We start from the raw sequence: 24,522 nt of genomic DNA, 5'->3' as shown, positions 1-24,522 counted from the left end.
TGCTAGGGACGTCTTCAGCTATGAAAACAATACATTACTGGAATGTAGAGGAGGCTTGTAGCAGTTGCCACCAGAGATGGCAAAATGAAAGGGGAAAAGGGACCCCCCTCCCACATTCCTCCTTCCAGTGCAGAATGACAAGAAAACTTCTGATAGAGCCAACTCACAGGGACTTACATTTAGAAACATTTGTTTCTAAACATTTGTGGAATCTTTTGGAGAGAAGGAAAAGAACCTGAGAGAAGAAAAGGGTAAATCGTGGCCAGCTTCTTGCAGTATATGAAAGTGAGAAGGCAAAAAGGGAAGGACGGTAGCTAGGAAAAACAGAACGAAACTGGAGAGGCATATGCCAGGTAAAACATAAAGCCAGTACAGACCTGTGGGAGGCTTTGAGCGGGCCAGTGTCCCTGCACCTGGACCTGGACTGGATGGCCAGAAAAGACCAGGACACTAAAAGCTGAACCTGCCGGAGCTTCTCTGAGCAGCCCCTCCCAAAGCCACCAAGGGCCCTGGATTGGGCGCCACAGGCTTGAGTTTCCTGCTCCTTCTGCAGCCTACCACTGAATTCTTCATTTCTGTTCTCCTTTGCCCCACATTTTCCTTTCTCAGTTAAAATTGCAACTACTTGCTAGATTAGAGCCCTAAAATAGTCTTGTTTTTACTTTCAGAGGATGAATTTTGGAGGACAGGGGTAAGATTTTGATAGAAAAGCAGAGATAACAAGGACAAAGGGAGGGCTAGCATTCTGGACAGTTGGAGTAAATGAGGGATACACTTACAGACAGTGTAATTATTTTCTGGTGTGGCCTCCTTGATGATAAGTACTTATTTTTCAGGCATGAGTAATTATTTTGAAAAGTATACAAAGCAATAAAGGATGGAGCATGACGACTGTTGGTATAAGTGGAGTCAGAATTGAGAGCCCCTTCTTTCATTGGATGTGCTTTTCACTGTTTGTCCTTCCCTTCCCCTCCCCTCCTCTTCTCTCCCCCTCACCTCCCCTGGCTTCTGTTTTGCCAGTATGGCCTTTAGGGCCTTCACTGAGTTCTCTCCTCACAGGGTCATGTTCTTTGGATGTGGGAATTGTGTTCTTTCTCAGTGATGCTGGTGGGAGTCCCTTAATGAGCTGGGAACAAGGTTCTTGAAGAATAGTTCCCAGCCCTCCTTCTCCTGGCCAAATAAAACATTCTGGCTCTTAGGGATGAGTAATTTTAGCAAAACACTTTAGACTGTTGAAGTACAGCTGTGCCTCCAGTGTATAGTTAGATTTCCCAGAGAGCAGCTGACCCCTCTAGAAATATAGAGCACCCCCTCAAACAAGTGAAATTAAACTAAATTAAACAAGATGGATTTTTAAAAACTGAGTCACAACATAGTGATAAAAGGAACAATTCAACCAATAAGAAGCTGTAACGATTCTAAATTTGCACGCACCTAATATACTTATGAGATGTGTAAATAAAAATTGGTAGAATAGCTAGAAAACATGGACTAATTCAAAATAAGAGTGGGAGATGTTAATGCATATGTCAGTCATTGATAAATAAGACATAAAAATTTCTACACATAGAGGCACCTGGGTGGCTCAGTCGGTTAAGAATCCGACTTCGGCTCAGGTCATGATCTCATGGTTTGTGAGTTCAAGCCCCACATCAGGATCTCTGCTGAGCCCGCTTCTTCAGATCCTCTGTCCCCGCCTCTCTCTGCCCCTCCCCCACTCACAGTCTGTCTGTCTGTCTCTGTCTCAAAGTAAATAAATAAACTTAAGAAAAATATATTTAAAAAATTTATACACATATAACGGATTTAAAAAACATAATTAACTTAAAAAAAACATAAGTAACAAGTTTATCTATGATCATATGTAGAACTCTGCACCTAACAGTTAGAAATTATACATTTTATTCAAAAACACTGACACATTTTTTAATTGCTTACGGACTAGGCCAGGGCCTGGCAAACCGTGGCCTATGAACCCAATTCAGCCAGGATGTGTTTCTGTAAATATAGTTTATCAGAACACAGCCATGCCCATTCATTTATATAGTGTCTAGGGCTGCTTTTGCACAACAGCGATTTGAGTAGTTACTCACAGAGAGCTTATGGCTCTCCATACACTCTACCTATTTGCTATATGGCCCTTTACCTAAAAAGTTCGCTGGTCCCTGTGCTAGAAAATAAAGTAAGTCTTAATAAATATCAAATAATTAATATGCAAACCACTTTTCTAACCACAATACTGAAAAAAGATAACGAAAAAAATCTGTTTGGGAAATTTAAAAATACACTTCCAGATAACTCATCAATGAAAAATCATTGTGGAACTTTAAAACTATTTAGAATTAAGTGATTATGAAAATGCTATAACATTAAAACCTATGGTATTCAACTTCAGTTATATTTAGAGAATATATATAGCCTAATGCTTACATCAGAAAAAGAAAAACTTAGTGGGCTAGCTATCCAAGTACAAAAGTGAGAAAATTAGTAAAGTAAACCCAAAGAAAGTAAAGAACATTAGTGTGGTAAAAATCAGAAATATAATAGAAAACATCTATAAATACAGAACCTGGTTGTTACTGTTTTTTAAAGACCTCTCCAAAGTTGAACAAGAAAAAATAAGGTACAAATAAAAAAAAAAAAGGGGGAGAAACGAAAAAGGAAACATAGCTACGTACAGTGATCAAGTCCAATAAATTTGATCAGTTGGATAAAATCTCCAATTACCTAGAAAAATGTCACTTACCAAAGCTGAATTAAATAGAAAAAGGGCGCCTGGGTGGCTCAGCTGGTTGAGCATCTGACTTTTGATTTCAGTTCAGGTCATGATCCCAGAGTTGTGGGATTAAGCCCCACATTAGGCTCTGCGCTGAGCGAGGAGCCTGCTTGAGATTCTTTCTCTCTCCCTCTCCCCCTCTGCCCTGCTTACACTCTCTCTGTGTCTCAAAAATAAGTAACTAACTAACTTGAGGCGCCTGGGTGGCTCAGTCAGTTGAGCGTCCAACTTCGGCTTAGATCATGATCTTATGGTTGGTGAGTTCAAGCCCCACCTCAGGCTTGCTGCTGTCAGTGCAGAGCCCCCTTGAGATCATCTGTCCCTGTCTCTCTGCTCCTTCCCCTTCTGTCTCTCAAAAACAAATAAACATTTAAAAAAACACAATAAACTCTTAGTAATCAAGGAATAGAAGGAAACATCATTAAACTGTAAGCAGCATCTTTTCAGGCAAAAGTACTGTGGCTGTTAAAATCATGGACTCTTGGATTTAAATCCCAGCTCTGTCACAATATTAGTTGTGTGACATTGCATAAGTGTTACATATTGTTTAATGAAAGTTAGGGTCTATTATTTTTTAAAGTTGGGTTGCTTGAGGATTAATTTACATTTAGTATAATTACCCTTTTTGTGTGCAGTTCAATGAATTTTGACAGATGAATACAGTTGTGTAACCACCAACACAGTTAAGATACATTTCTGTCATCCCTGAGAAGTCTTCCGTATCTGTCCCCAGTAACTACTCATTTGGTTTTTGTCCCTATAATTTGCCTTTTCCAGAATGTTAAATAAATGGAATCACACATTATGTATCCTCTTGAATCTTGTGTGTCTTTAACTTAGCATCATGCCTTTGAAATTTATCCATTACTGTTGTGTGTTTTAGTAGTTTGTTTTGTTGAGAAACTGAGAACTAGAGTTCAGCAGGTTATGAGCCAGTGCACATCAAGGTTTTTATGAGACCTGGGATTTTTTTTTTAATATTTATTTTTGAGAGAGAGAGGGAGAGAGCACGAGCTGCGGTGGGGCAGAGAGAGAGGGGAAGAGAGGATCCAAAGCAGGCTCTATACTGACAGCAGAGAGCCTGATGCCAGATTCAAACTCATGAACTGTGAGATCATGACCTGAGCCAAAGTCAGACACTTAACTGACTGAGCCACCAAGGCACCCCGTGAGACCTGAGCTTTTCAATATAAGGGGCCCTCTCTTAGAAAAAGAATATAAAATTACTGATATAAAATTAGGCATGAAAGTAGTTGTTTTAAATAAGAAATAACAACAGTACTGCTGTAAACACAAGAATTCTGAAAGTTTTTATTTTACTCATCCCCATCAAATAAGAACAAAATATATATGGTTTCTTGAAAACTATATAAAATGTACCATCTACTGTGTTCCTACAGGAAAGGCCTTTCATTTTGAATAGACAAAAATGGGAACCTAATTCTCTTAGAGTTTTATATTTTTGATGATTGGAAGGATTTTCCCCTGACTAGTTTTTTGTTTCATACATCCCATACCTGGTTTCTCCTCTACCTTCCCTATAGTTCTAGGGAAGGGTGCTACAGGTGTGTTTGTGCCATGGTCTACAATCTCTGAGGGAAAGAGAAAATATGTACAACTTTTTAATTTTGCATACCTTTTTTGCCTTGGGTTGGAAAGGGACAGTATACTTGACTCCTGTATTAGAGGAATTCAACCAGTTCCATCTAGTGGTATCTTTTTTTCTTCCTTCCTTCCTTCCTTTCTCTCTCTCTTTCTTTCTTTCTTTCTTTCTTTCTTTCTTTCTTTCTTTCTTTCTTTCTTTTTCTTTCTTCCTTTTTTCCTTTCTTCCTTTCTTTCTTTCTCTTTCTTTCTTTCTCCTTCTTTCTTTCTTCCTTCCTTCCTTTCTTTTTCTTTCTTTCTTTCTTTCTTTCTTTGTCTTTCTTCCTTTCTTTCTCTTTCTTTCTTTCTTTCTCTTTCTTTCTTCCTTCCTTCCTTTCTTTTTCTTTCTTTCTTTCTTTCTTTCTTTCTTTCTTTCTTTCTTTCTTTCTTTCTTTCTTTTTCTTTCTTTCTTTCTTTCTTTCTTTCTTTCCAGTATACTCTCAGGGAGTAGGAAATGCAGCTGCCCCATCTTGTTGACTCCACTCGAGAGGCCCAGTCAGACACTGGGACTAATTAGCAGAGACCTGGCCTAACCTCCTCAAAGGCCAACAGTTCTAGAGGAAGCTGGGAGCTGGAACCAGGCTGGCTAGGTTGGGTCCCATACTTTTCTTTTAATACTCTCTTAATGGAAATCACAGAGCTAGCATCTTTATTTCAGAAAAGCAGTTTTCTCTTTTGGAACCAAAAAACATTGCAGACTAAAGAAACAACTAATTTATTCAACCTACAGTGACATGAGATGATCTCATTTTATATGTTAAAAGGTTTCAGATGAAATAATTTTTTGGCTCAGAAAGTAACTCAGATTTAGAGCATTTGGTTAACAAGGTATTTTAAATATTTCTCATGGGTTTTTGTTGCATAAGAGTCACATACCTTTAAAAATGTGTTATTTTCAACTAAACTTCTTAAAATACAGACTGTACTCTTCAGTTATCTGATTCTGGGCAATGGAGGAATACAGAATTCAGATTTTTAATTTTTTAAAGTTTATTTATGTTGAGAGAGAGAGAACAAGCAGGCAAGGAGCAGAGAGAAGGAGAGAGAGAATTCCAAGCAGGATCCTTGCCATCAGTGCAGAGCCCAAAGTGGGGCTCAAACTCATGAACAGTGAGATGATGACCTTAGCCGAAATCAAGAGTCGGACGCTTAACTGACTATGCCACCCAGGCGCCCCCAGAAAAATTTTTTAAAGCATTATATGAGTTTTAAAAGTTTTGGTGTTTGATTCTGACATTTATTTACTTATTTGCATTTTATCCACTTTATCTTGAAATGGCTTTTAAAGTTAATAAAGGAAGGTTTGTATAAGTGGTTTAATGTTTTACATGTAGAATGTATATTACTTTTATAATAGAAATACAAATGAAGCAATAGGTATGGGGGAGTGCTTTTTCCTTTTTTTAAGTTTATTTATTTATTTTGGGAGAGAGAGCTTGCATACGCACAGGTTGGGGCAGGAGGAGAGAGAGAGAGAAAGAGAGAGAATTCCAAGCAGGCTCCAAGCTGTCAGCACGAACCATGAGATCATGTCGTGAACTGAAATCAAGAGTGGGATGTTCAACTGACTGTGCCACCCAAGTGCCACATTACTTTTAATCAATACTGGGCTAAATACTTGGGACACTAATGGATACCCTCACAGTATTTATGGGTCAGCAGAGAGAAAGCCTAACATTTATGCAACAGCAGCACACTATATAGAAGGATAAAATTATATGCTGATTTATAAGGTAAGTTTAGAAGTACAGAGACAACAGAAAGAAGGAGGGCTGTGTAGTCAGCCAAGGCTTCCCTGAAAGATCCCAGATGAAGATGGGTTGGAGGATGTTAAGAGAAAGGAGGATCTGTGAAGGGAAGCCAGTATGAGAAATTTCACAGCACTAAAGGTGGCTTTGATGGGGAAAGAAATTCCCCAGGTAGGGTTACCGGATTTAGCAAATAAAAATACATGGCTCCTCTTTAAATTCAACTTTAAGATAAATGATGAATACTTTTTAATACCATATAGATATTCCCATATAATATTTGGGACATACTTATACTAAAAAATTATTCAATAATTTTTCTATTTTTGTATTTATTGTGGCAACCTTACCCTGGAGGCTTTTATTTCTGAAGACTCATCATGGCCTCCCTGGGTTGAATTTATTTCTGAATTCTGCTGCCTTTCTGGCTCTCCTAATCAGGACAGCAGTGACAGGGGTAGCCCAGCAGCAGGATGGGACTCTGGTACCACACACCTGTTGCCTTTGCAGCATAATAATTTTGGGCTTCCTGAAGAAGAAGATAGATTTCCTTTAAACACTTTTTAAATTAAACGTTTTAATTGTGAAATCATCATAGATCCACATGTAATTGTAGGAACAGTATACAGAGAGATCACATATACCCTTTACCCGCATTCCCCCAATAGTAACAAATTGCAAAGCTGTATGTATATGTAAATGGTAACAACAAAGATTTTGAGACTCATTCAGTTGAGATACAGAACATTTCCATCCCCACAAGAATCCTTCTTTTGGGGCGCCTGGGTGGCGCAGTCGGTTAAGCGTCCGACTTCAGCCAGGTCACGATCTCGCGGTCCGTGAGTTCGAGCCCCGCGTCAGGCTCTGGGCCGATGGCTCGGAGCCTGGAGCCTGTTTCCGATTCTGTGTCTCCCTCTCTCTCTGCCCCTCCCCCGTTCATGCTCTGTCTCTCTCTGTCCCAAAAATAAATAAAAAATGTTGAAAAAAAAAATTTAAAAAAAAAAAAAAAAAAAAAAAAAAAAAAAAAAAAGAATCCTTCTTTTGTTGCTCTCTTGTAGCCATACCTAATCCCCCCCCAACCCTACTCCTTCCTTAACTCCTTGAGACCACTATTCTGTTCTCCATTTCTAGAATTTTGTCATTTCGAGAATGATGTATACATGGAATCACACAGTGTGTAACCTTTGGGGCTTGGCTTTTTTCAGTAAGCATAATAATTCTCTGGAAATTTATCTTAAGTTTTATGTATTAATAGTTTATTTCTTTTTATTGTTGATTAGTATTCTATAGTATGCATATATCACAGTTTGTCTAACCAGTCACCTATTGAAGGACATCTGGGTTTTTTCTAGTTTGGGGCTATTATAAATAATAAATAAAGTTGCTGTAACATTTCTGGACAATTTGTTGTTTAAACTTAAGTTTTTGTTTCTCTGGGATAAGTGCCCAGGAGTGCAATTGCTGTGTTGTATAGTAGTTGCATGTCTCATGTTTTTGGTTGTTGTTGATAGAGCTCAAGTGGGGGAAGCACAGAGAGAGAGACAGGGGGAGAAGAATCCCAAGCAGGGGAATTCATGGGCTCCATTTCACATGGGAGATGGGGCTCCATTTCACAACTGGGATTTTGTAACCTGAACCAAAATCAAGAGTCAGATACTTAACCAACAGAGAAACCCAGGCCCCTGTATGTTTAAGGAACTGCCAAACTTTTTTCCATTTGCGGAATGAAGTGGCTGTGCTATTTTCCATTCCCACTTGCAGTGAATGAAAATACAGTTTGTCCGCATCCTCATCAGCATTTGGTGTTGACGCTGTTTTTAATGTTAGCCATTGGTAGATTTGTACTGATATTTTGTGGCTTTAATTAGCATTTCTGTAGTGGTTAATGATATGGAACATATCTTCCTGTACTTATTTACTTTTCAGTGAAATGTCTGTTCATGTCTTTTGCCATTTCCTAATTCTGTTGCCTAGTTTTTTAGTGTCCAATTCTGAGAATTCTTTATTTTGTCTAGATACTGGTCTGTCCTTTGTTAGACTTGTGGTTTGCAAATATTTCTCCTACTCGGTACCCTGTTTATCTACCCCCTTAACATGGTCTTTGCCAAGCAGAAGTTTTCGATTTTGGTAAAGTCTAACTTATCTATTATCCCTTTTATTGATTGTACTTTCAGTGTCAAAACTAAGAACTTTGCCTAACCCTAGATCCTAAAGATTTCTCCTTTTTTTCTAAAGGTTTTATAGTTTTACGTTTTACCTTTAAATTTGTGATCCGTTTTTGAGGTAAATTTTGTATAAGGTGTAAAACTTAGGTAAGTCTTCATCTTTTTGCCTATGGATTTTTTTCCCCAATTTGTTGAAAAGGTTACTTTTCCTCTCTTGAATTGCTGCTGTTAAAAATCAATTGGGTAGGGGTGCCTGTGTGGCTCAGTCTGCTGAACATCCAACTCTTGACTTCAGAGAGAGAGGGAGAGAGAATTCCAAGCAGGTTCTGCTGACAGTGCAGAGCCTGATGGTGGGTTCTGTCCCATGAACCATGAGATCATGACCTGAGGCAAAATCAAGAGTCAGATGCTTAACTGACTGAGCCACCCAGGCACCTCTATTTAGGTCTTCTTTGATTTCTTCCATTGGTGTCTTGTAGTCTTCAGCATGCATGTCCCGTACATGTTCTGTTAAATTTACACCTAAGTATTTTAAGTTTTTTTCAGCAATTGTAAACGGCATTGCATTTTTAATTTTTGTGTTCATGTTTGTTGCTTAATATATAGAAAAAAATTTTTTACATGTTTATCTTTTATTCTACAGCTTAGCTAAACTCCCTTATTACTTCTAGCACAGTTTGGGGGTAGACTTTTTTTAGATTTCTTGGGATTTTCTATGTAAACAATCATGTCATTTGCAAATGGGGACAGTTTGTCTTCCTTTCTGACGTATATGCCTTTCCTTTCCTTTCTTGCCTTATTGCACTGATGAAAAGTTCTAGCACTATGTTGAATAATTCCGGTCAGAACAGACATCTATGCCTTGTTCCCAATCAGGGAGAAAGCATTCTGCCTTTCATTATTAAGTATAATGTATACTGTAAGTCTTTTATACATGGTGTTTATCAATTCCTTTTAAATTTGTTGATGTCTTATGGCCTAGAATATGCTGTATCTTAGGCTATGTTCCACAACACTTGAAAAGACTATGTTCTGTTGAGTGGAGTATTGAGTACAAATGTTGATCAGATCCTATCGGTTAATTGTTGTCACTTCATTCTTCTATATTCTTGCTGATTTTATGTTTAGTAATTCACTCATTTTTTGAAAGAGAACTCTTGAAGTTTGCCACTGAACTATACTTTTGTCTATTTCTTCTTTCATTTCTATCAGTTTTTCCTTCCTGCATTTCCTTCCTGCATGTGGTGCATACACATTAAGGATTGCTATATCTCCTTGATATAGCCACACTTTTATCATTACAGAATAGTAATTTTTCTCTTTCTGTGGTAATTTTCTTTACTCTGAAGCCACTCGTCTGATATTAATATACCCACTCTGCTTTCTTTTGATCAGTATTTCTATGTTACATTTTTCCCATCATTTTGCTTTCAACTTGTATATCTTATTACATTTGAGGAAAGTTTCTTGTAAATGGCATATTTTTTAATCTATTCTGTCGATCTCTATCTTTAAATTTGCATTTTTAGGCCATTTACATTTATGTAATTATTGATATGTAAGGATTAAATCTTCCATTTTATTCTGTTTTTTTTTTATCTGTTTGCTGTTTTTAGTTTCTCTATTTTCTCTTTCCTTTTTGTTCCTTGAACATTTTCAAAATTCTATTTTTATTTATTTATGTGTTTTTGAGTGTATCCCTTTGTATAGCTTTTTTAGTGGTTGTTAAAACCACTAGGGTGAGTGTGACCTTGTTACCACTTTGCCATATGGAAAGTGCTGACACTTTACCAGGCCTCCTCTAATACCATCCTAGTGGGGAGGGAGAGGTGCACTTCATTACTGCCCAGAGGAAGTGGAATTCAAGGCTCACCATATGGTCTCTATTGATACTGCAATGGTGGTGGTAGTGATGGGAGGAGGGAACAGGGGTTTGTTACTACCCTTAAGGGATGAAAATCCCTTTAGGGTTTCATTCCCTGCTTGACCATCTCTGATAACACCCTGGTGGAAAGTGGAGGAGGTGTTGGGGTACCTCATTACGGCTTGGCAAGAGTGGAAGTCTAGGCTCCCCACTCAGCCTTTGCTGATGTGGGCGGAGCCAGTTTGGTTTTTTTGTTTGTTTGGTTGGTTTTTTTGGTGGTGTTTGGAGTCAAATAGTTATTGTCTAAACATTTTCCATCTTACTGTGTTGTCTTTTTCCTGGTCATTTTGTTAAATAGAACAGCTGTTTGGTAGGGCTTTTTTTGTCTGCTCCCATTGGCATTTCCAAGTTGCTGGCTTATTTAGCTCCAAGCCTGAGATAATGAGACAAAAAGAAAACCCAGAAAACTAACTACTGTGATGTCATTTATACCCCAAAGTCCCAAAGTGCCTTCTTCTCTCTACTTTTAGACTTTCTATGTTTGTTTTATATATAATGTCCAGGAGTTTTAGCTGTACTTAGCAGGAGGAAGAGTGAAAAATACTACTACTCCTACTATTACTATCTTTCCAGAAGCAGAAGTTCTATAAATGAAGCAGAAGTTCTATAAATGCTATTAATGCCAACGTAATCACTCATTTAGAAGCCCTATTAATCTTCTACCTGCTAATACTCTATGGGTAGAATCCTTTTTTTTCATGCTATACAGCTAATTAGAAATATGTGTCTTCACTTCTCTGTAAAAACAGAACCAATAGGAGATCTATATCTGTATCTTTTTCTATCTATATCTGTCCATATATAAAATAAGAAATTGACCTGTGCAGTCGTTGAGGCCAGCAAGTCCCAACATCTGTACTGTGAAGTGGCCAGCTGAAACCCAGGTTCCAATCCTGGTCAGAAGGCCTGAGAACTAAGAGAGCTGATGGTGTAGTTCTAGTCTGAAAGCTGACAGGCTCTAGATGCAGAAGGAACTGATACTTCAGTTCAAGTCCAAAGGCAGAAAAAATTCTTACTCAGCAGAAGGTCAGCCTTTTTGTTCTACTCAGGCCTTCATCTAATGAGGTCCACCCACATTAGGGAAGGCAATCTGCTTTATTCAGTCCACCATTCAAAGATTAATCTCATCCCAAAAATCCTCATAGAAACACCCAGAATAATGTTTGACCAAATATCTGGGTACCCCATGGCCCAATCAAGTTGTCATATGAAACTAACCACCATAATATGCAAACATTTAAAAGCTTAGGACTACCAGATTGGTTAATTTGAACTTAAATATGAATTCTAACCAAGGTTGCTCACAAATTCACATTTTGGCTTGACTTTGAGATACATAGAGAAATTCAAAGAAAGTGAGTAAAACCTTTCAAAGATTCAAAAAATGTGTTTAAAGAGAGCAACTGCTAAAATCTGGAATGCAGTATGGCATTATGGGAAATGAGAAATTTATAGTTGCTGTGTTTCTTCAGTAGAGCTTTATAAACAGGGAAACTGTTAAAACTTACATTTTTCATGACTCTCAGAGTAAGAATTAATTTTTCCCATTGTCAAAAGATTTGAAATATTCAAAATAAGTATTTCTCATGGTCTATAATCCTTTTGTCACAGTCTCTTAACATTCCCCCGGGGCCAGTGCCAAGGTATCTAGAGCTGCTGGTTTTCAGGGCAGGCAATATCGCTTGCAGAGAAGACTTTGGACTCAAATAGATCTGGGTGTGTGACCTGGAGCAAACTGCTTTACCCCTCTAAACAGCAACTTTCTTATCTGAATATGACATGTTTAATATCTGTAAGATCAGTATAAGTGCTCCATAAGTAAACATTTTCAAATCTTAGGCATCTGGATAGTCTGCACTTTTGCAGTTTTATAGAAAAGACTGATATCTTGGTGTTTAAATCTCTACATTTTGGATCATTTCCTTGAATTCAGCTTCTTAGAATTATTGAGTCAAGGATAGAAACTTCTAGAAAGGGAGTACCAAGATTGCACTAGCAATGGGAAAGAGAGAGAGAGAGAGAGATGCTTTTCTAATTGTTAAACTTTATATTTCCTAGAGGCATCAGATGGTGAAGGAAGAGGAGACACAGAAATGATGCAGCAGGAGACAGCTCCAGTTCCGGCTCTGTCAAAGAAAACCAGACAGGTGACCGTACTGTGGGAGAGTCACAACTGTTGGATTCTAGAATCATCTTCTACCCCTCTACAGCATTCCCTGTTCTTTAACATCAGTTAGTGGGGTTTGTGGAAGCCTAGATCTTCTTTGCCTTTGTAAACACCCATGTTTTCGTTAATTATAAACCAGCAAGGTCTATTTTTCCCCCTAAATTTTTTTTATAATATAAATATATTTTACAATAATGGTATCTTAGATTCTTGTACCACATGTTTACCAAAAATCCAGTATTACTTTTTTTGGTACAGTTCCTAGGAAAAGACAAATAGCATAAAGACATGCAAGATTACCCTGCACACCAGTGCATGATTACAGTACCATGCCATGCTGCCAGCAGGTCCCAGGGTCTCATGTCTACCTAGCATTATGGTCCATTGTATGAATATTTATCAAGGGATTTCTGCCTTCAATATTGCCAAAAGTGGCCTTTTGATATATTTTGCTCCCTGGATTTATGACCTTTTATTTCCTTTTTAATCTTCCTATTGGCCACTCACATCCATTTGCAGCTTTTTCACATTATGTGTCTCTCAAACCGGATTGGTAACCATGTGTGTTTTTTTCTTAAATTTTTTAATGTTTATTTATTTTTGAGAGAGAGAGACAGAGTGCAAGCAGGAGAGGGGCTGAGAGAGAGAGGAAGACAGAATCTGAAGCAGGCTCCAGGCTCTGAGCTGTCAGCACAGAGCCCAACATGGGGCTCAATCCCACAAACCATGAGATCATGACCTGAGCTGAAGTCAACACATAACCTACTGAGCCACCCAGGTGCCCCAACTATGTGGGATTTTTTTAAAGGATTATCTACTATCAAACTAAAATTATCATCTTCTTCAACAGTAATGATTTGTGGTCTTATTGTAAGTGGCCCTAAACTCATTCCATGAGAGGATGACTCTACCCAGTTTGTAACCAGGCTCAGATAATTGTGGGAAGCAGCTTAGCATACTGGTGACCTATCTTCAAGCTGTGAGTTATTGAGCAAGTTAAACTCTCTGTGCCTCAGTCTCCTTATTGGTAAAATGATGATAATAAATATATTTTCCTCACAGAGTTGCAGTGGAGATTAAATAACTAATACTTGTTAAGTACTTCAAACAGTGGTTGGCAAAGAGTAAACACCAAAGTGATCATTATTATAGTGAATAACACTTCATCTTTTTTATTTTGTTATTTTTTTCTTTGAGGGATGGGAGAATAAGGAAAGATATGCATATTTAATATGTAATCATCTTGGTTTTCTCTCCGGCCATTAAATATTTTGCTCCAAGGTCCTATATCAGATTTTGGGTTTTTTTTCTTTTTGCTGTTATTTTATCTTACTTTTTTAAAAATTTTTTTCTTATGTTTATTTATTTTTGAAGGAGAGAGAAACAGAGCGTGAGGGGGGAGGGGTGAGAGAGAGGGAGACACAGAATTCAAAGCAGGCTCTAGGCTCTGAGCTGTCAGTGCAGAGCCCGACAAGGGGCTCGAACCTATAAACCACGAGATCATGACCTGAGCCGAAGTCAGAGGCTTAACCAACTGAGCCACCCAGGAGCCCCATTTTATCTTACTTTTTTAATTCAACTATAATTAACATAGAGTGTTATATTAGTTTCATGTGTACAATATAATGATTCAAAAATTCAATGCATTATTCACTGCTCACCATGATAAATGTACTCGTAATCCCCTTCACCTATGTTACCCATTCCTCCACCCACCTCTCCTTTGGCAATCACCAGTTTGTTCTCTGTAGTTAAGAGTCTGTTTTCTGGTTTGTCTCTTTTTCCCCCTTTGTTCCTTTGTTTTGTTTCTTACATTCTACATATGAGTGAAATCATATGGTATTTTTCTTTCTCTGACTGACTTACTTCACTTAGCATTATACCCTATAGGTTCATTCATGTTGTTACAAATGGTAAGATTTAATTCTTTTTTATGGCTGAGTAATATTCGTGTGTGTGTGTGTGTGTGTGTGTGTGTGTGTGTGTGTGTGTGTATCACACCTTTTTCCATTCATCTATGGGTGGACACTTGGGTTGCTTCCATATGTTGGCTATTGTACATAATGCAGCAATGAACATAGTGGTTCATGTATCTTTTTGAATTAGTGTTTTTGTTTTCTTTGGATAAATACCCAGTAGTGGAATTACTAAATCTTATGGTAATTCTGCTTTTAATTTTTGGAGGAACATCCATACTATTTTTCACAGTGGCTGCACCAGCTTACATTCTTACCAACAGTGCAGGAAGAGGGTTCCTTTTTCTTTACATCTTCATCAACACTTGTTACTTCTTGTGTGTTTTATTTTAGCCATTCTGACAGGTGTGAGGTGATATCTCATTATGGTTTTGATTTACATTTTCTTGATGATTAGTGACGTTGAGCATCTTTTCATGTGTCTGTTGACCATCTGTATGTCTACTTTGGAAAAATGTCCTCTGCTCATTTTTACTTGGATTATTTGGAGGTTTTGGTGTTGGATTGTGTAGGTTCTTTACATATTTTGAATATGAACTCTTTTTTTGGTGTATCATTTGCAAACATCTATCATTCAGTAGGTTGTCTTTTTGTTTTGTTGATGATTTCCTTCTCTGTGCAAAAGCTTTTTTATTTTGGTGTAGTCCCAATAGTTTGATTTTGCTTTTGTTTCCCTAGCCAAAGAAGACATATCTAGAAACATGTTTCTATAGCTGATGTCAAAGAGATTCTGCCTTTTTTTTTCTTTCCCTCTAGGAATTTTGTGCTTTCAAGTCTTACATTTAAGTCTTTAATCCATTTTGAGTTTATTTTTGTGGAGTATAAATAAGTGGTCCATTGGAGTAAAAAAGTGGTCCAATATTATTCTTTTTCATGTGTATCGCGAATTACATAGCTGTCCAGTTTTCCCAACACCATTTGTTAAGGAGACTATCATTTTCACATTGTATATTCTTGCCTCCTTTGTTGTAGATTAATTGGATAAAAGCATAGGTTTTTTCTAGGCTCTCTATTCTGTTCCATTGATCTATGTGTCTGTTTTTGTGCCAGTACCATACTCTTTTGATTACCATAACTGCGTAGTGTATCTTGAGATCTGGGATTGCAATACTCCCCATTTTTTTCTTCTTTTTCAAGATTGCTATGGGTATTCAGGGTCTTTTGTGGTACCACACAAATTTTAAGATTATTTGTTCTAGTTTTGTGGAAAATGTTGTTGATATTTTCATAGGGATTGCATTAAATCTGTAGATTGCTTGGGGAAATTAATGGAAATTTTAACAATATTGGTTCTCCCATTCCATGAATACGGAATATGTTACCACTTGTTTGTGTCATCTTCAATTCCTTTGATCAGTGTTTCATAGTTTTCAGAGGACAAGTCTTTCACCTTCCTGGTTAAGTTTATTCCTGGGTGTTTTATTATTTTTGGTGCAATTATAAGTGGGATTGTTTTCTTAATTTCTCTTCCTGCTTCTTTATTATTAGTGTATAGAAATGCAAAAAAATACTATTTATATTAATTTTGTATCCTGTGACTTTTGGTGGAGTCTTCAAGATTCTCTGTATATAGTATCATGATATCTGCAAATAGTGAAAGTTTCCTTACCAATTTGAATGCCTTTTATTTATTTTTCCTTGTCCAATTGCTGTGGCTAGGACTTCCAGTACTATGTTGAATAGAATTGGTGAGAGTGAACATCCTTGTCTTGTTCCTGGTCTTAGAGGAAAAGTTCCCAGTCTTTCATGATTGAGTATAATGTTAGATGTGGGCTTTTCATATTTGGGCTTTATTATGTAGAGAGGTATGTTCCCTCTAAACCCACTTTGTTGAGAGTTTTTATCATGAATGGATGTTGTACTTTGTCAAACACTTTTTATGCATCCACTGAAATGATCATATGCTTTTTATCTTTCTCTTGATGTAATATATCACATTGATTGACTTGATAATATTCAACCACCCTTGCATTCCAGGAATAAATCCCACTTGATTGTGGTGATTTTTTTTTTGATGTACTGTTGGATTTGGTTTGCTAATATTTTGTTGAGGATTCTTGTATCAATGTTCATCAGAGATATTGGCCTACGTGTCTCTTTTTTTGTAGTATCTTTATCTGGTTTTGGTATGTGGGTAATGCTGGACTCATAGAATGAATTTGGAAGCATTCCTTCCTCTTCTAGTTTTTGGAATAGTTTGAGAAGAAAAGGTATTAACTCTTCTTTAAATGTTTGATAGAATTCACCTGCGAAGTTGTCTGGTCCGAGACTTTTGTTTGTTGGGAATTTTTCTATTACTGATTTAATTTCATTGCTGTTCAGTCTGTTCAAATTTTCCATTTCTTCCTGATTTACTTTTGGGAAATTATATGTTTCTAGGAATTTATCCATTTCTTCTACATTGTCCCAGTTGTTGGCATAGAATTTTTGAGAATATTCTCTTATGATCCTTTGTATTTCTCTGGTGTCTGTTGTTATTTCACCTCTTATTTCTGACTTGATTTGTGTCTTCTCATTTTTGATGAGTCTGAGTAATGGTTTATCAGTTTTGTTGATCTTTTCAAATAACTAGCCTCGGGTTCATTGATCCATTTTGCTGTTTTTTTAGTCTTTATTTCATTTATTTCTGACCTAGTCTTTATAATGTATTTTCTTCTATTGGCTTTGGGCTTTGTTTGTTCTTTTTCTAACTTCTTTAGGTCTAAGGTTAGGTTGTTTATTTGAGATTTTTCTTGCTTCTTGAGGTAAGCTTGTATTGCTATAAACTTCCCTCCTCAGTGCTTTGCTCCATCCCAAAGATTTTGGATGGTTGTGTTTTCACTTTCATTTGTCTCCCTGTATTTTTTTTTGACTTCCTCTTTGATTTCTTGGTTGACTCATTCATTGTTTAGTAGCATGTTATATAACCTTCATGTATTTGTGGGTTTTCCCACATTTTTTCTTGTGATTAATTTCTAGTTTCATACCATTTTAATCAGAAAAGATGCATAATATGATTTTAATCTTTCTTTGGCATTTTCTGCATTCATTGCGCTGATGTGGCTGCTATCTGGGTGTAGCCATGGGACAAAGTGAGCTTAGGATCCTCCTACTCTGCCATCTTCCCAGACTCTCCCCTCAGGTTTAGTTTTAACTATTCCTTCAGAGGCCTACGGGCTAACATCCTTAGCCTTTTCGTTTATTTCACCAAGGTGGAGTTTAATTTTACCTTGGCTTATCCCATTGACCACACCATATTCATGCTTCTTTGACCTTTGCCTCTGTAGTGCCTACCTACAGAACTTGTTTCCAAATATCTTTCTTTAGACTCCATTGACTTTCTTTTTCCTTTCTTTCTTGATTTTCTTCTTGCTTGTTTCTCACTTTTTCAGGACTCAGTGCAGAAAGACTAAATTTGCCCAAGCCTCTACCTTTACTTCTTTTTATTGTCTTTTTAGCCACTTTACTAAATTTCCACCTTTTATTTTAGCTCCTTCTTCCTTGATTCTTCTTTTCCCACAACTATTAAGTTAGGTAAATGGCAGAGAATCATAGGAAGAACAAGGAAAAATGGGAGAGGAGAAAGTGAAATACATTCTCCATTTCTGTGAGCATTCATCTATCTTTTGTCAACCTAGGTTTTAACAATAATAAAGATCACTTATTGAGCACTCACTATAGGCACTGTGCAAGATACCATGACTCAGATGATACTGTAAAGTAAGGGGTACCCTGTGCCCTATGAGATAGGGGGTACCCCATTTTACAAATTACCTGGGACTCACAGAGATGGGTTCTGGGAGTCATGCCCCACTTGTCTGGCTGTGAGCCAGGTGCTGAGGTTGCTGCTGCTACCATCTCCCTTTTCACCTGTCCTTTCTCTTTCAATTTAGGAAAACCAGATTTACCATGTCCTCATATGCTTTCTTGGCCACATGCCATTGCTATTTTCTGCCAAGAAAAAAGAATTATGAAAGTTTAAGATTGTACTGCCCATTTTAACCACCTTTCTCTTGCTCTAATTTCTTTCACTACCAAATTACTTTAAAGAATCCAAGTCTTAGACTGACAGAATGCCCTATCCCCTTTCTCTATGTCTATCCTCATTTCTCTGGCCAGAGAACTCACAGGGAAATCTTCTTGTGCCCTCTGCCTCATATGAGTGCTCTTCATCTAGCTCCTGGTTCCCCCACCAAGCTGTATACCTCCAGGACAGAGTTTAACTGTGCATCTCCACAGCACCTAGCACAGAACCTCACCCAAAATTGACACTTATTATTTGTGAAATGAAAGAAAAGGTGCCTATACCAAGATCCTAGTTTTCTCACCACTCTTCCAATCTCAGCTCATTGTGTCTCTACTTGTGAGCCATCTGCTATCTGCAGAAGTAGGTGACCCAATGTCCCTCTTCCAGCCCCTTCCTTGAAAGACTCTCCCACTTGACATTCAGAGCTGGACTCCCTCCTCTGCCACCCCTGACTGCCCAAACAGTCCCTCTGGCTCCTCTCTGGGTTCCCCATGCTCTCTCTCTAGCTACTCTTCTCCCTCTGGAGATCATCACACTATCACAAGGATGACCTTCTTATGGATAGGCTGTCCTTTCTTGAATCCTTCTATAGTTGCTTCTGTACATAGGGCTCAAGTCTCCAATCAGTTCATAAGCACCTTGGGGGCCAAGGTTTCTTTTGTGTTCACTGTAGTACCTATCACAGTGCTAGGCACTGGACTCATTTGGCAGTTGTAACAGAGTATTTGTTTTTTAATAGTAATTATTACATTTCTCCCCTGGGTCAAAACAAAAGAAAAAATAAATTCTTTTGTGCTATGTTTAAGTTTTGAATTTTTTTTCAAATTTGCTTAGTTGCTTTACTGTTCTTTAGGCTTTTTTTATACTTGTATAGGAACTTCCTGGCATTATGCTGCCAGCTGTAATATACATTTAGGCTTAAATATCACCAGGTAAGAGTGTCTGTTGAGTTAGATCATGTTCCCTCCTTTGCCATCCCTGGGCCTCACATTCCTCTTACTGAGTCCATGCCTCCCATCTGTCCAGTATTTCCAGCAGTAGATTTATAACTTTATAAAAGTTTTTTACCCATGCAACTACATCATCTCTAGCAACCATTTCACATCTAAATAATCATCCTTGGCCTCCTTAATAATGTTAGTATAAAGATTTGCCAACACTTCTTTTTTTCCAGATATTGCTTCCAAAAAAATGATGAATTTCCTTACTTCTAGAGATTGCATCATCCTCTCCCTCCTCAACATCAGTCACTTCAGAGCCAACCCTAGTGACTTTGTAATTATAGTTCCCAGAATATAATTCCTTATGAGGGGTTTTGTGACTTTTCATAGATGCCTCCATGATGTCAGCCGCCATGGTTCCATAACCCATCCTCTCTCCCTCAAAGACCACATTTTTTTAACAGTAGCCTAATCTGTTTATCTCCTCAGATCATAAAGGACTCCTCAGTAAGAGTACTTATCCCTTTCCCTCTCTATTCATCTTTCTCACTGTTGTATTTTCTTAATATTTACTTATTTGAGCATTGATAATTTCATATCTCTCCCACTCTTCATCTTCAAGATTATTCTTGACTATTTTAAAAGAGGACTATGTCCTATCCACCCAATGATTTACCTTCTTCCTTGCAACTGTCTCAATTCTTTTCCTCTTTGTATTAATCTACTATTGCCTAACAAATTACCACAGAAGTTAATAGCTTAAAACAGAAAAATAAATTATATCAGAGTTTCTGATATCCCACAGGCATGGCTTAGCTCAGTCTCTCTGGCTATCCATCTCTTATCAGGTGCCAGTCAAATTGCGGGCTGGAGTTGAAGGGCTTGACCTCCTTATTGGTAAGCCTCAATTCCTGACCATGTGAGCCTCTGCACAGGGCTACCGCAGAACATTGCCACTGGCTTCCCTCAGGCTAAGTGACCCAAGCAGAAGCAAGCAAGAGCACTCAACACAGAAACCAGTCTTTTTTATGTTATATTTGATCTCAGAGCTGACCTCTAATCCCTTCTACCTTATTCTGTTAGAATCAAGTCAGTAATTCAAAAAGTGGGAATGAAGACCTGGAGATAGTGATCACCAGTAGCTCTCCTGGAATCTACCCTCTGGCCTCAGTGATTTATATCCCTCCCATATGCAAAATGTATTCACTCCTCACAAAGAAAGCAAAAGCCCTCTCCCTTTACAGCTTAAGCTCAGTGCCTAGAATTTCATTGTCTAAATCAGGTGCAGGGACATTTAAGGGTCCTTGGGTTTAGTTCCCTAAATAAGGCTTCTTAAGAACATTTCTTCTCAACCTATTAAACTAAGGAAATACAGGCATAGAATAACCTTTATAGGCATTTCTATTCAAGTAGTTGATACAAGGGGTCATTGGTCCAGAGCATTTGAAAATTTTGGGAGTTTCTTTATTAAGTTTTAAGGCCCAGGTTCCTTAGGTTCTTCCATGGTTCTCAGCTCTGCTTTTGGGTATCTTTGTGTTGCCCTCTGAGTCATCCTTCCACCTTTTCTTTTAAAATGAAAGCTAGCATAGATTTGCAATGGAAAAGCTCTTTCGGCCTTCTTGACAGTGGAATTCTGAGGGTTTAAAGACCTCGCCTCATTTTATTCCGTCTCTCAGCTTCTCAACTCAAACTACACTTATTTCTGAATATATAACTCCTTTAAGAATTTTGTGAGTCTTCTGTGGTTCTTCTTGGGTTTACTTGATTGGGCAGAAGTCACACCCACAAATCTTTTCAAGATAAACTTTTCTCAATCTTGGGCCCCTGTTGAGAGAATTGAGGGACAGTAACTCTTAAGCTTCCTAGAGGCATGTTTGAGATGATCTGTGAGATACATCTTTGATTTCTTTAAAGAGATCTTACGAGACTGAATAGTACTCTGAGGTACCACCTTTGTTCTTTTTTTTTTTTTAATTTTTATTTTATTTATTTATTTATTTCTTAAATATATGAAATTTATTGTCAAATTGGTTTGGTACCACCTTTGTTCTTTCTGAGGTCTTAACAAATGGATTTGCACTCCTATACCTTGACTTCTTTGATAGTCCTTCTTTCAATTTAATTTCTTCCTTCGAATTTTACTGTAAGCCACAAGAAGAAATTAGGTGACACATTCAATGCTATTTGGATCTCCTTTGCTGGATTACCCATAGTATTGGACACATTTTCTATTTTCCACATAGCTGCAGACAACACTACTTTGTGCCACTAAACTTTGTATGACTACATAACTTTGTATGACTCCAGTTTCCAATAAGATTTTCCTCCCTATCTATCTATCTATTTATAAGTAGGCTCCACACTGGGCATGGAGCCCAACACAGGGCTCAAACTCACAACTCTGAGTTCAAGACCCGAGCTGAGATCAAGAGATGCACCCTTAACTGACCGAGCCACCTAAGTGGCCCAGATTTTCCTCACTTTCTGCAGGCCTACACCCTCAGTGTCCTCAAAGTCCAAATTTTACAGGCAATGTGTTCGGAAACACTATTCATCCATTCAGTCACCTGAGTTTTGACACATTTCAAAGTAATTAACAAAATCAGTACACTCCTCCCTGACACTTCAGCATGCATATCATTAACTGAAGTTCAGTATTGAAAGATCTTCTTTTTTTCCTTTCAAGGTAAAGTTAACATACAGTAAAATGCAAATGTCAAAGGTATCATTCACAGAGTTTTGACAAATTCATACAATTTTGTAACAAAACCCCCTACAGATTATCATCACCTCAAAATCCTCCCACACCACCTCCATATCACTATTCCACAGTCCATGCCCCAGGACCAACCACTGTTCTGATGTCATGTAAGTGAAATCATATAGCATATGCTCTTTTGGTCAAAGCTTCTTTTATTTGGTACAGTGTTTTTTAGATTCATCCATGCTGATGCATGGTGTTTCATTTTTCTTATTGCTGAGTACATTAGTCTGCTAGGGCTGCCATAGCAAAATACCACAGACTGGGTGACTTAAACAACAGAAATTTATTTCTCACAGCTCTGAAGCCTGGAAACCCAAGATCAAAGCGTCAACAGGTTTGGTTTCTCCTGAGGCCCCTCTCCTTGGCTTGCAGATGATCACCTTCTCACTGTGTCCTCACATGCTCTTTCCTCTGTGAGTGTCTCTTCCTCCTCATATAAAGACACCAGTCCTACTGGATTAGGATCCTACCTTAGGACCTCCTTTAACTTTATTACCTCTTTAAAGTGAATGTCTCCAAATACAGTCACATTGGGTATTAGGGCTTCAAAATTTGAATGGGAGGGAGGTGGGTAAAGTTCATTTCATAACATTTCAAAATATTAAATTATATGAATACCCCACAGTTTATTTTTCCTTTTTTTTTTTTTTAATGTTTATTGATTTTTGAGAGAGAGAGAGCACAAGGAGGGGAGGGGCAGAAAGACAGAGAGAGACACAGAATCTAAAGCAGGCTCTGAGCTGTCATCACAGAGCTAGACACAGGGCTCAAACCCACAAACTGTGAGATCATGACCTGAGCTGAAGTCAGATGCTTAACCGACTGAGCCACCCAGGCACCTCTATTTTTCTATTGATGGATACCTGGGGCTACTTCCTATTTGGGACTATTATGAATAAATCTGCCACAAACATTCATATACAAGTCTTTTTCTGAATGTATATTTTTATTTCTCTTAAGTAAATATATAGGAGTAGAATTGCTGAATCATGTTTAGTTTTCTAAAAACCGACCGACTTTTTTTCCAAAACCAATGTATCATTTTTGTATTCCCACCATCCTATATATTTGGAATTATCACTCTTTTAATTTTGGACATTTTGATGGGTGTGTACCAAATAACTTTGACCAAACCCAAAAGAAACTAAAAGAGCAGTTCTAAATTTGGTTTTAATTTTTACAGTGAACGTGCTTGTTTTTGTTGTAAAATGGTAATTATTTTTATTTTTACCAAAGTGATAAGCAAACACTATTAAAAGTCTTTCATAAAAAAGCAACATCACCTTTCCTACTCTTATCCTAGGTCTTTCTTCAGAGGCAACTACCCTCAGCTTTTAGCTGTTTTCCTTATTTGCTAACATATAGTTTATACTGCTGGTTTTTTCATTTATCAGCTCCTGACATGATCTTTTAATTTCCTGAGGTAGCATATGAGGACACATCTCTGCCATCTACCCCATACTCCCTCTCTAATTGTTAATTCCCCTGCTAACACAATATCAAATTGTGGTTAAAACCATTGTCATTATCTCACAGTTATGACCATGGAACTACCGTTTCAGTGCTGAGAGGGAAAAGACTATAATCATTCCTCCTTTCTTATATATACAACTCTTTGTTTTCATGGCATTAATATTTACCTCATTTCTTCATTTGCCCAGCTTGTTGTGTTCCTACTGTTAATTGTTTCCATATATTCCAATATGTTTTCCACATGTCCATGAATATTTTCCATATGCTCAAATAGATCACTCATTGTTCTTTCCTGCAGACCTCTATACTCCTATTCCACTCTGAATAGGTTATTCTCTTGGTCTGGTGAGCAATTGAGATTTGTCTTTACTGCCCCTTCAACACTGTCCTGGATTAATTTCTTTATTTGCTGAATCCTATATCTTTCTCTTTTTTGATTTAGCCCTTTATCTTGCTAGAATACAGCTTTTAGTATCTATGGGTAGGAAGTCCATTTTTTGAGACCTTAAATACCTGAAAATACCTTTATTTTACTCTTAACTTGTCTGATAGTTTGGCTGGGTATAAAAGTCTAATTTGCAAATAAATTTTCCTCCTAATTTTGAAGGCATTCTTCCATTAAGCCCTAGCATCCATTATTGCTGTTGCAGAATTTGACACAATTCTTTTTCTGGATTCTTTGTATTTTGTATGTTATTGTTTCTCTTTTTGGAAAATTTTAGTCTTTTGTTTGTCCATAATGATCTGAAATTTCACATTGATGCTCCTTAGTGTGGGTATGTTTCATATACATAATATATATACGTAATGGGTTTTCAATTTAGTTTCATGGTCTAGAAAGTTTCCTTCAGTTCTGGAAAGTTCTTCCTGCATTATTTCTTTGAGCACTCCTTCTTCACTGTTTTATGTGGTCCCTTTTTCTATAATACCTTTTACTGGGA

At 37.5% G+C, this 24,522-nt stretch overlaps 1 protein-coding gene across 3 annotated transcripts in view; it reads left to right on the top strand.

Moving 5' to 3' along the window:
* CMSS1 (cms1 ribosomal small subunit homolog) overlaps window positions 1–24,522 on the top strand; it is a 383,233-nt gene that overhangs the window by 337,316 nt on the left and 21,395 nt on the right. For all 3 annotated transcript variants that reach the window (XM_058731627.1, XM_058731626.1, XM_058731628.1), the window contains one exon: window positions 12,313–12,401. In XM_058731627.1, coding sequence (XP_058587610.1) covers window positions 12,313–12,401 — 89 coding nt within the window. The remainder of the gene's footprint in view (window positions 1–12,312; window positions 12,402–24,522) is intronic.

The sequence above is a fragment of the Neofelis nebulosa genome, chromosome 5 (genome assembly GCF_028018385.1).
Source record: "Neofelis nebulosa isolate mNeoNeb1 chromosome 5, mNeoNeb1.pri, whole genome shotgun sequence".
NCBI classification, from domain to species: domain Eukaryota; kingdom Metazoa; phylum Chordata; class Mammalia; order Carnivora; family Felidae; genus Neofelis; species Neofelis nebulosa.
This window is presented reverse-complemented; position numbering and strand designations above follow the sequence as displayed.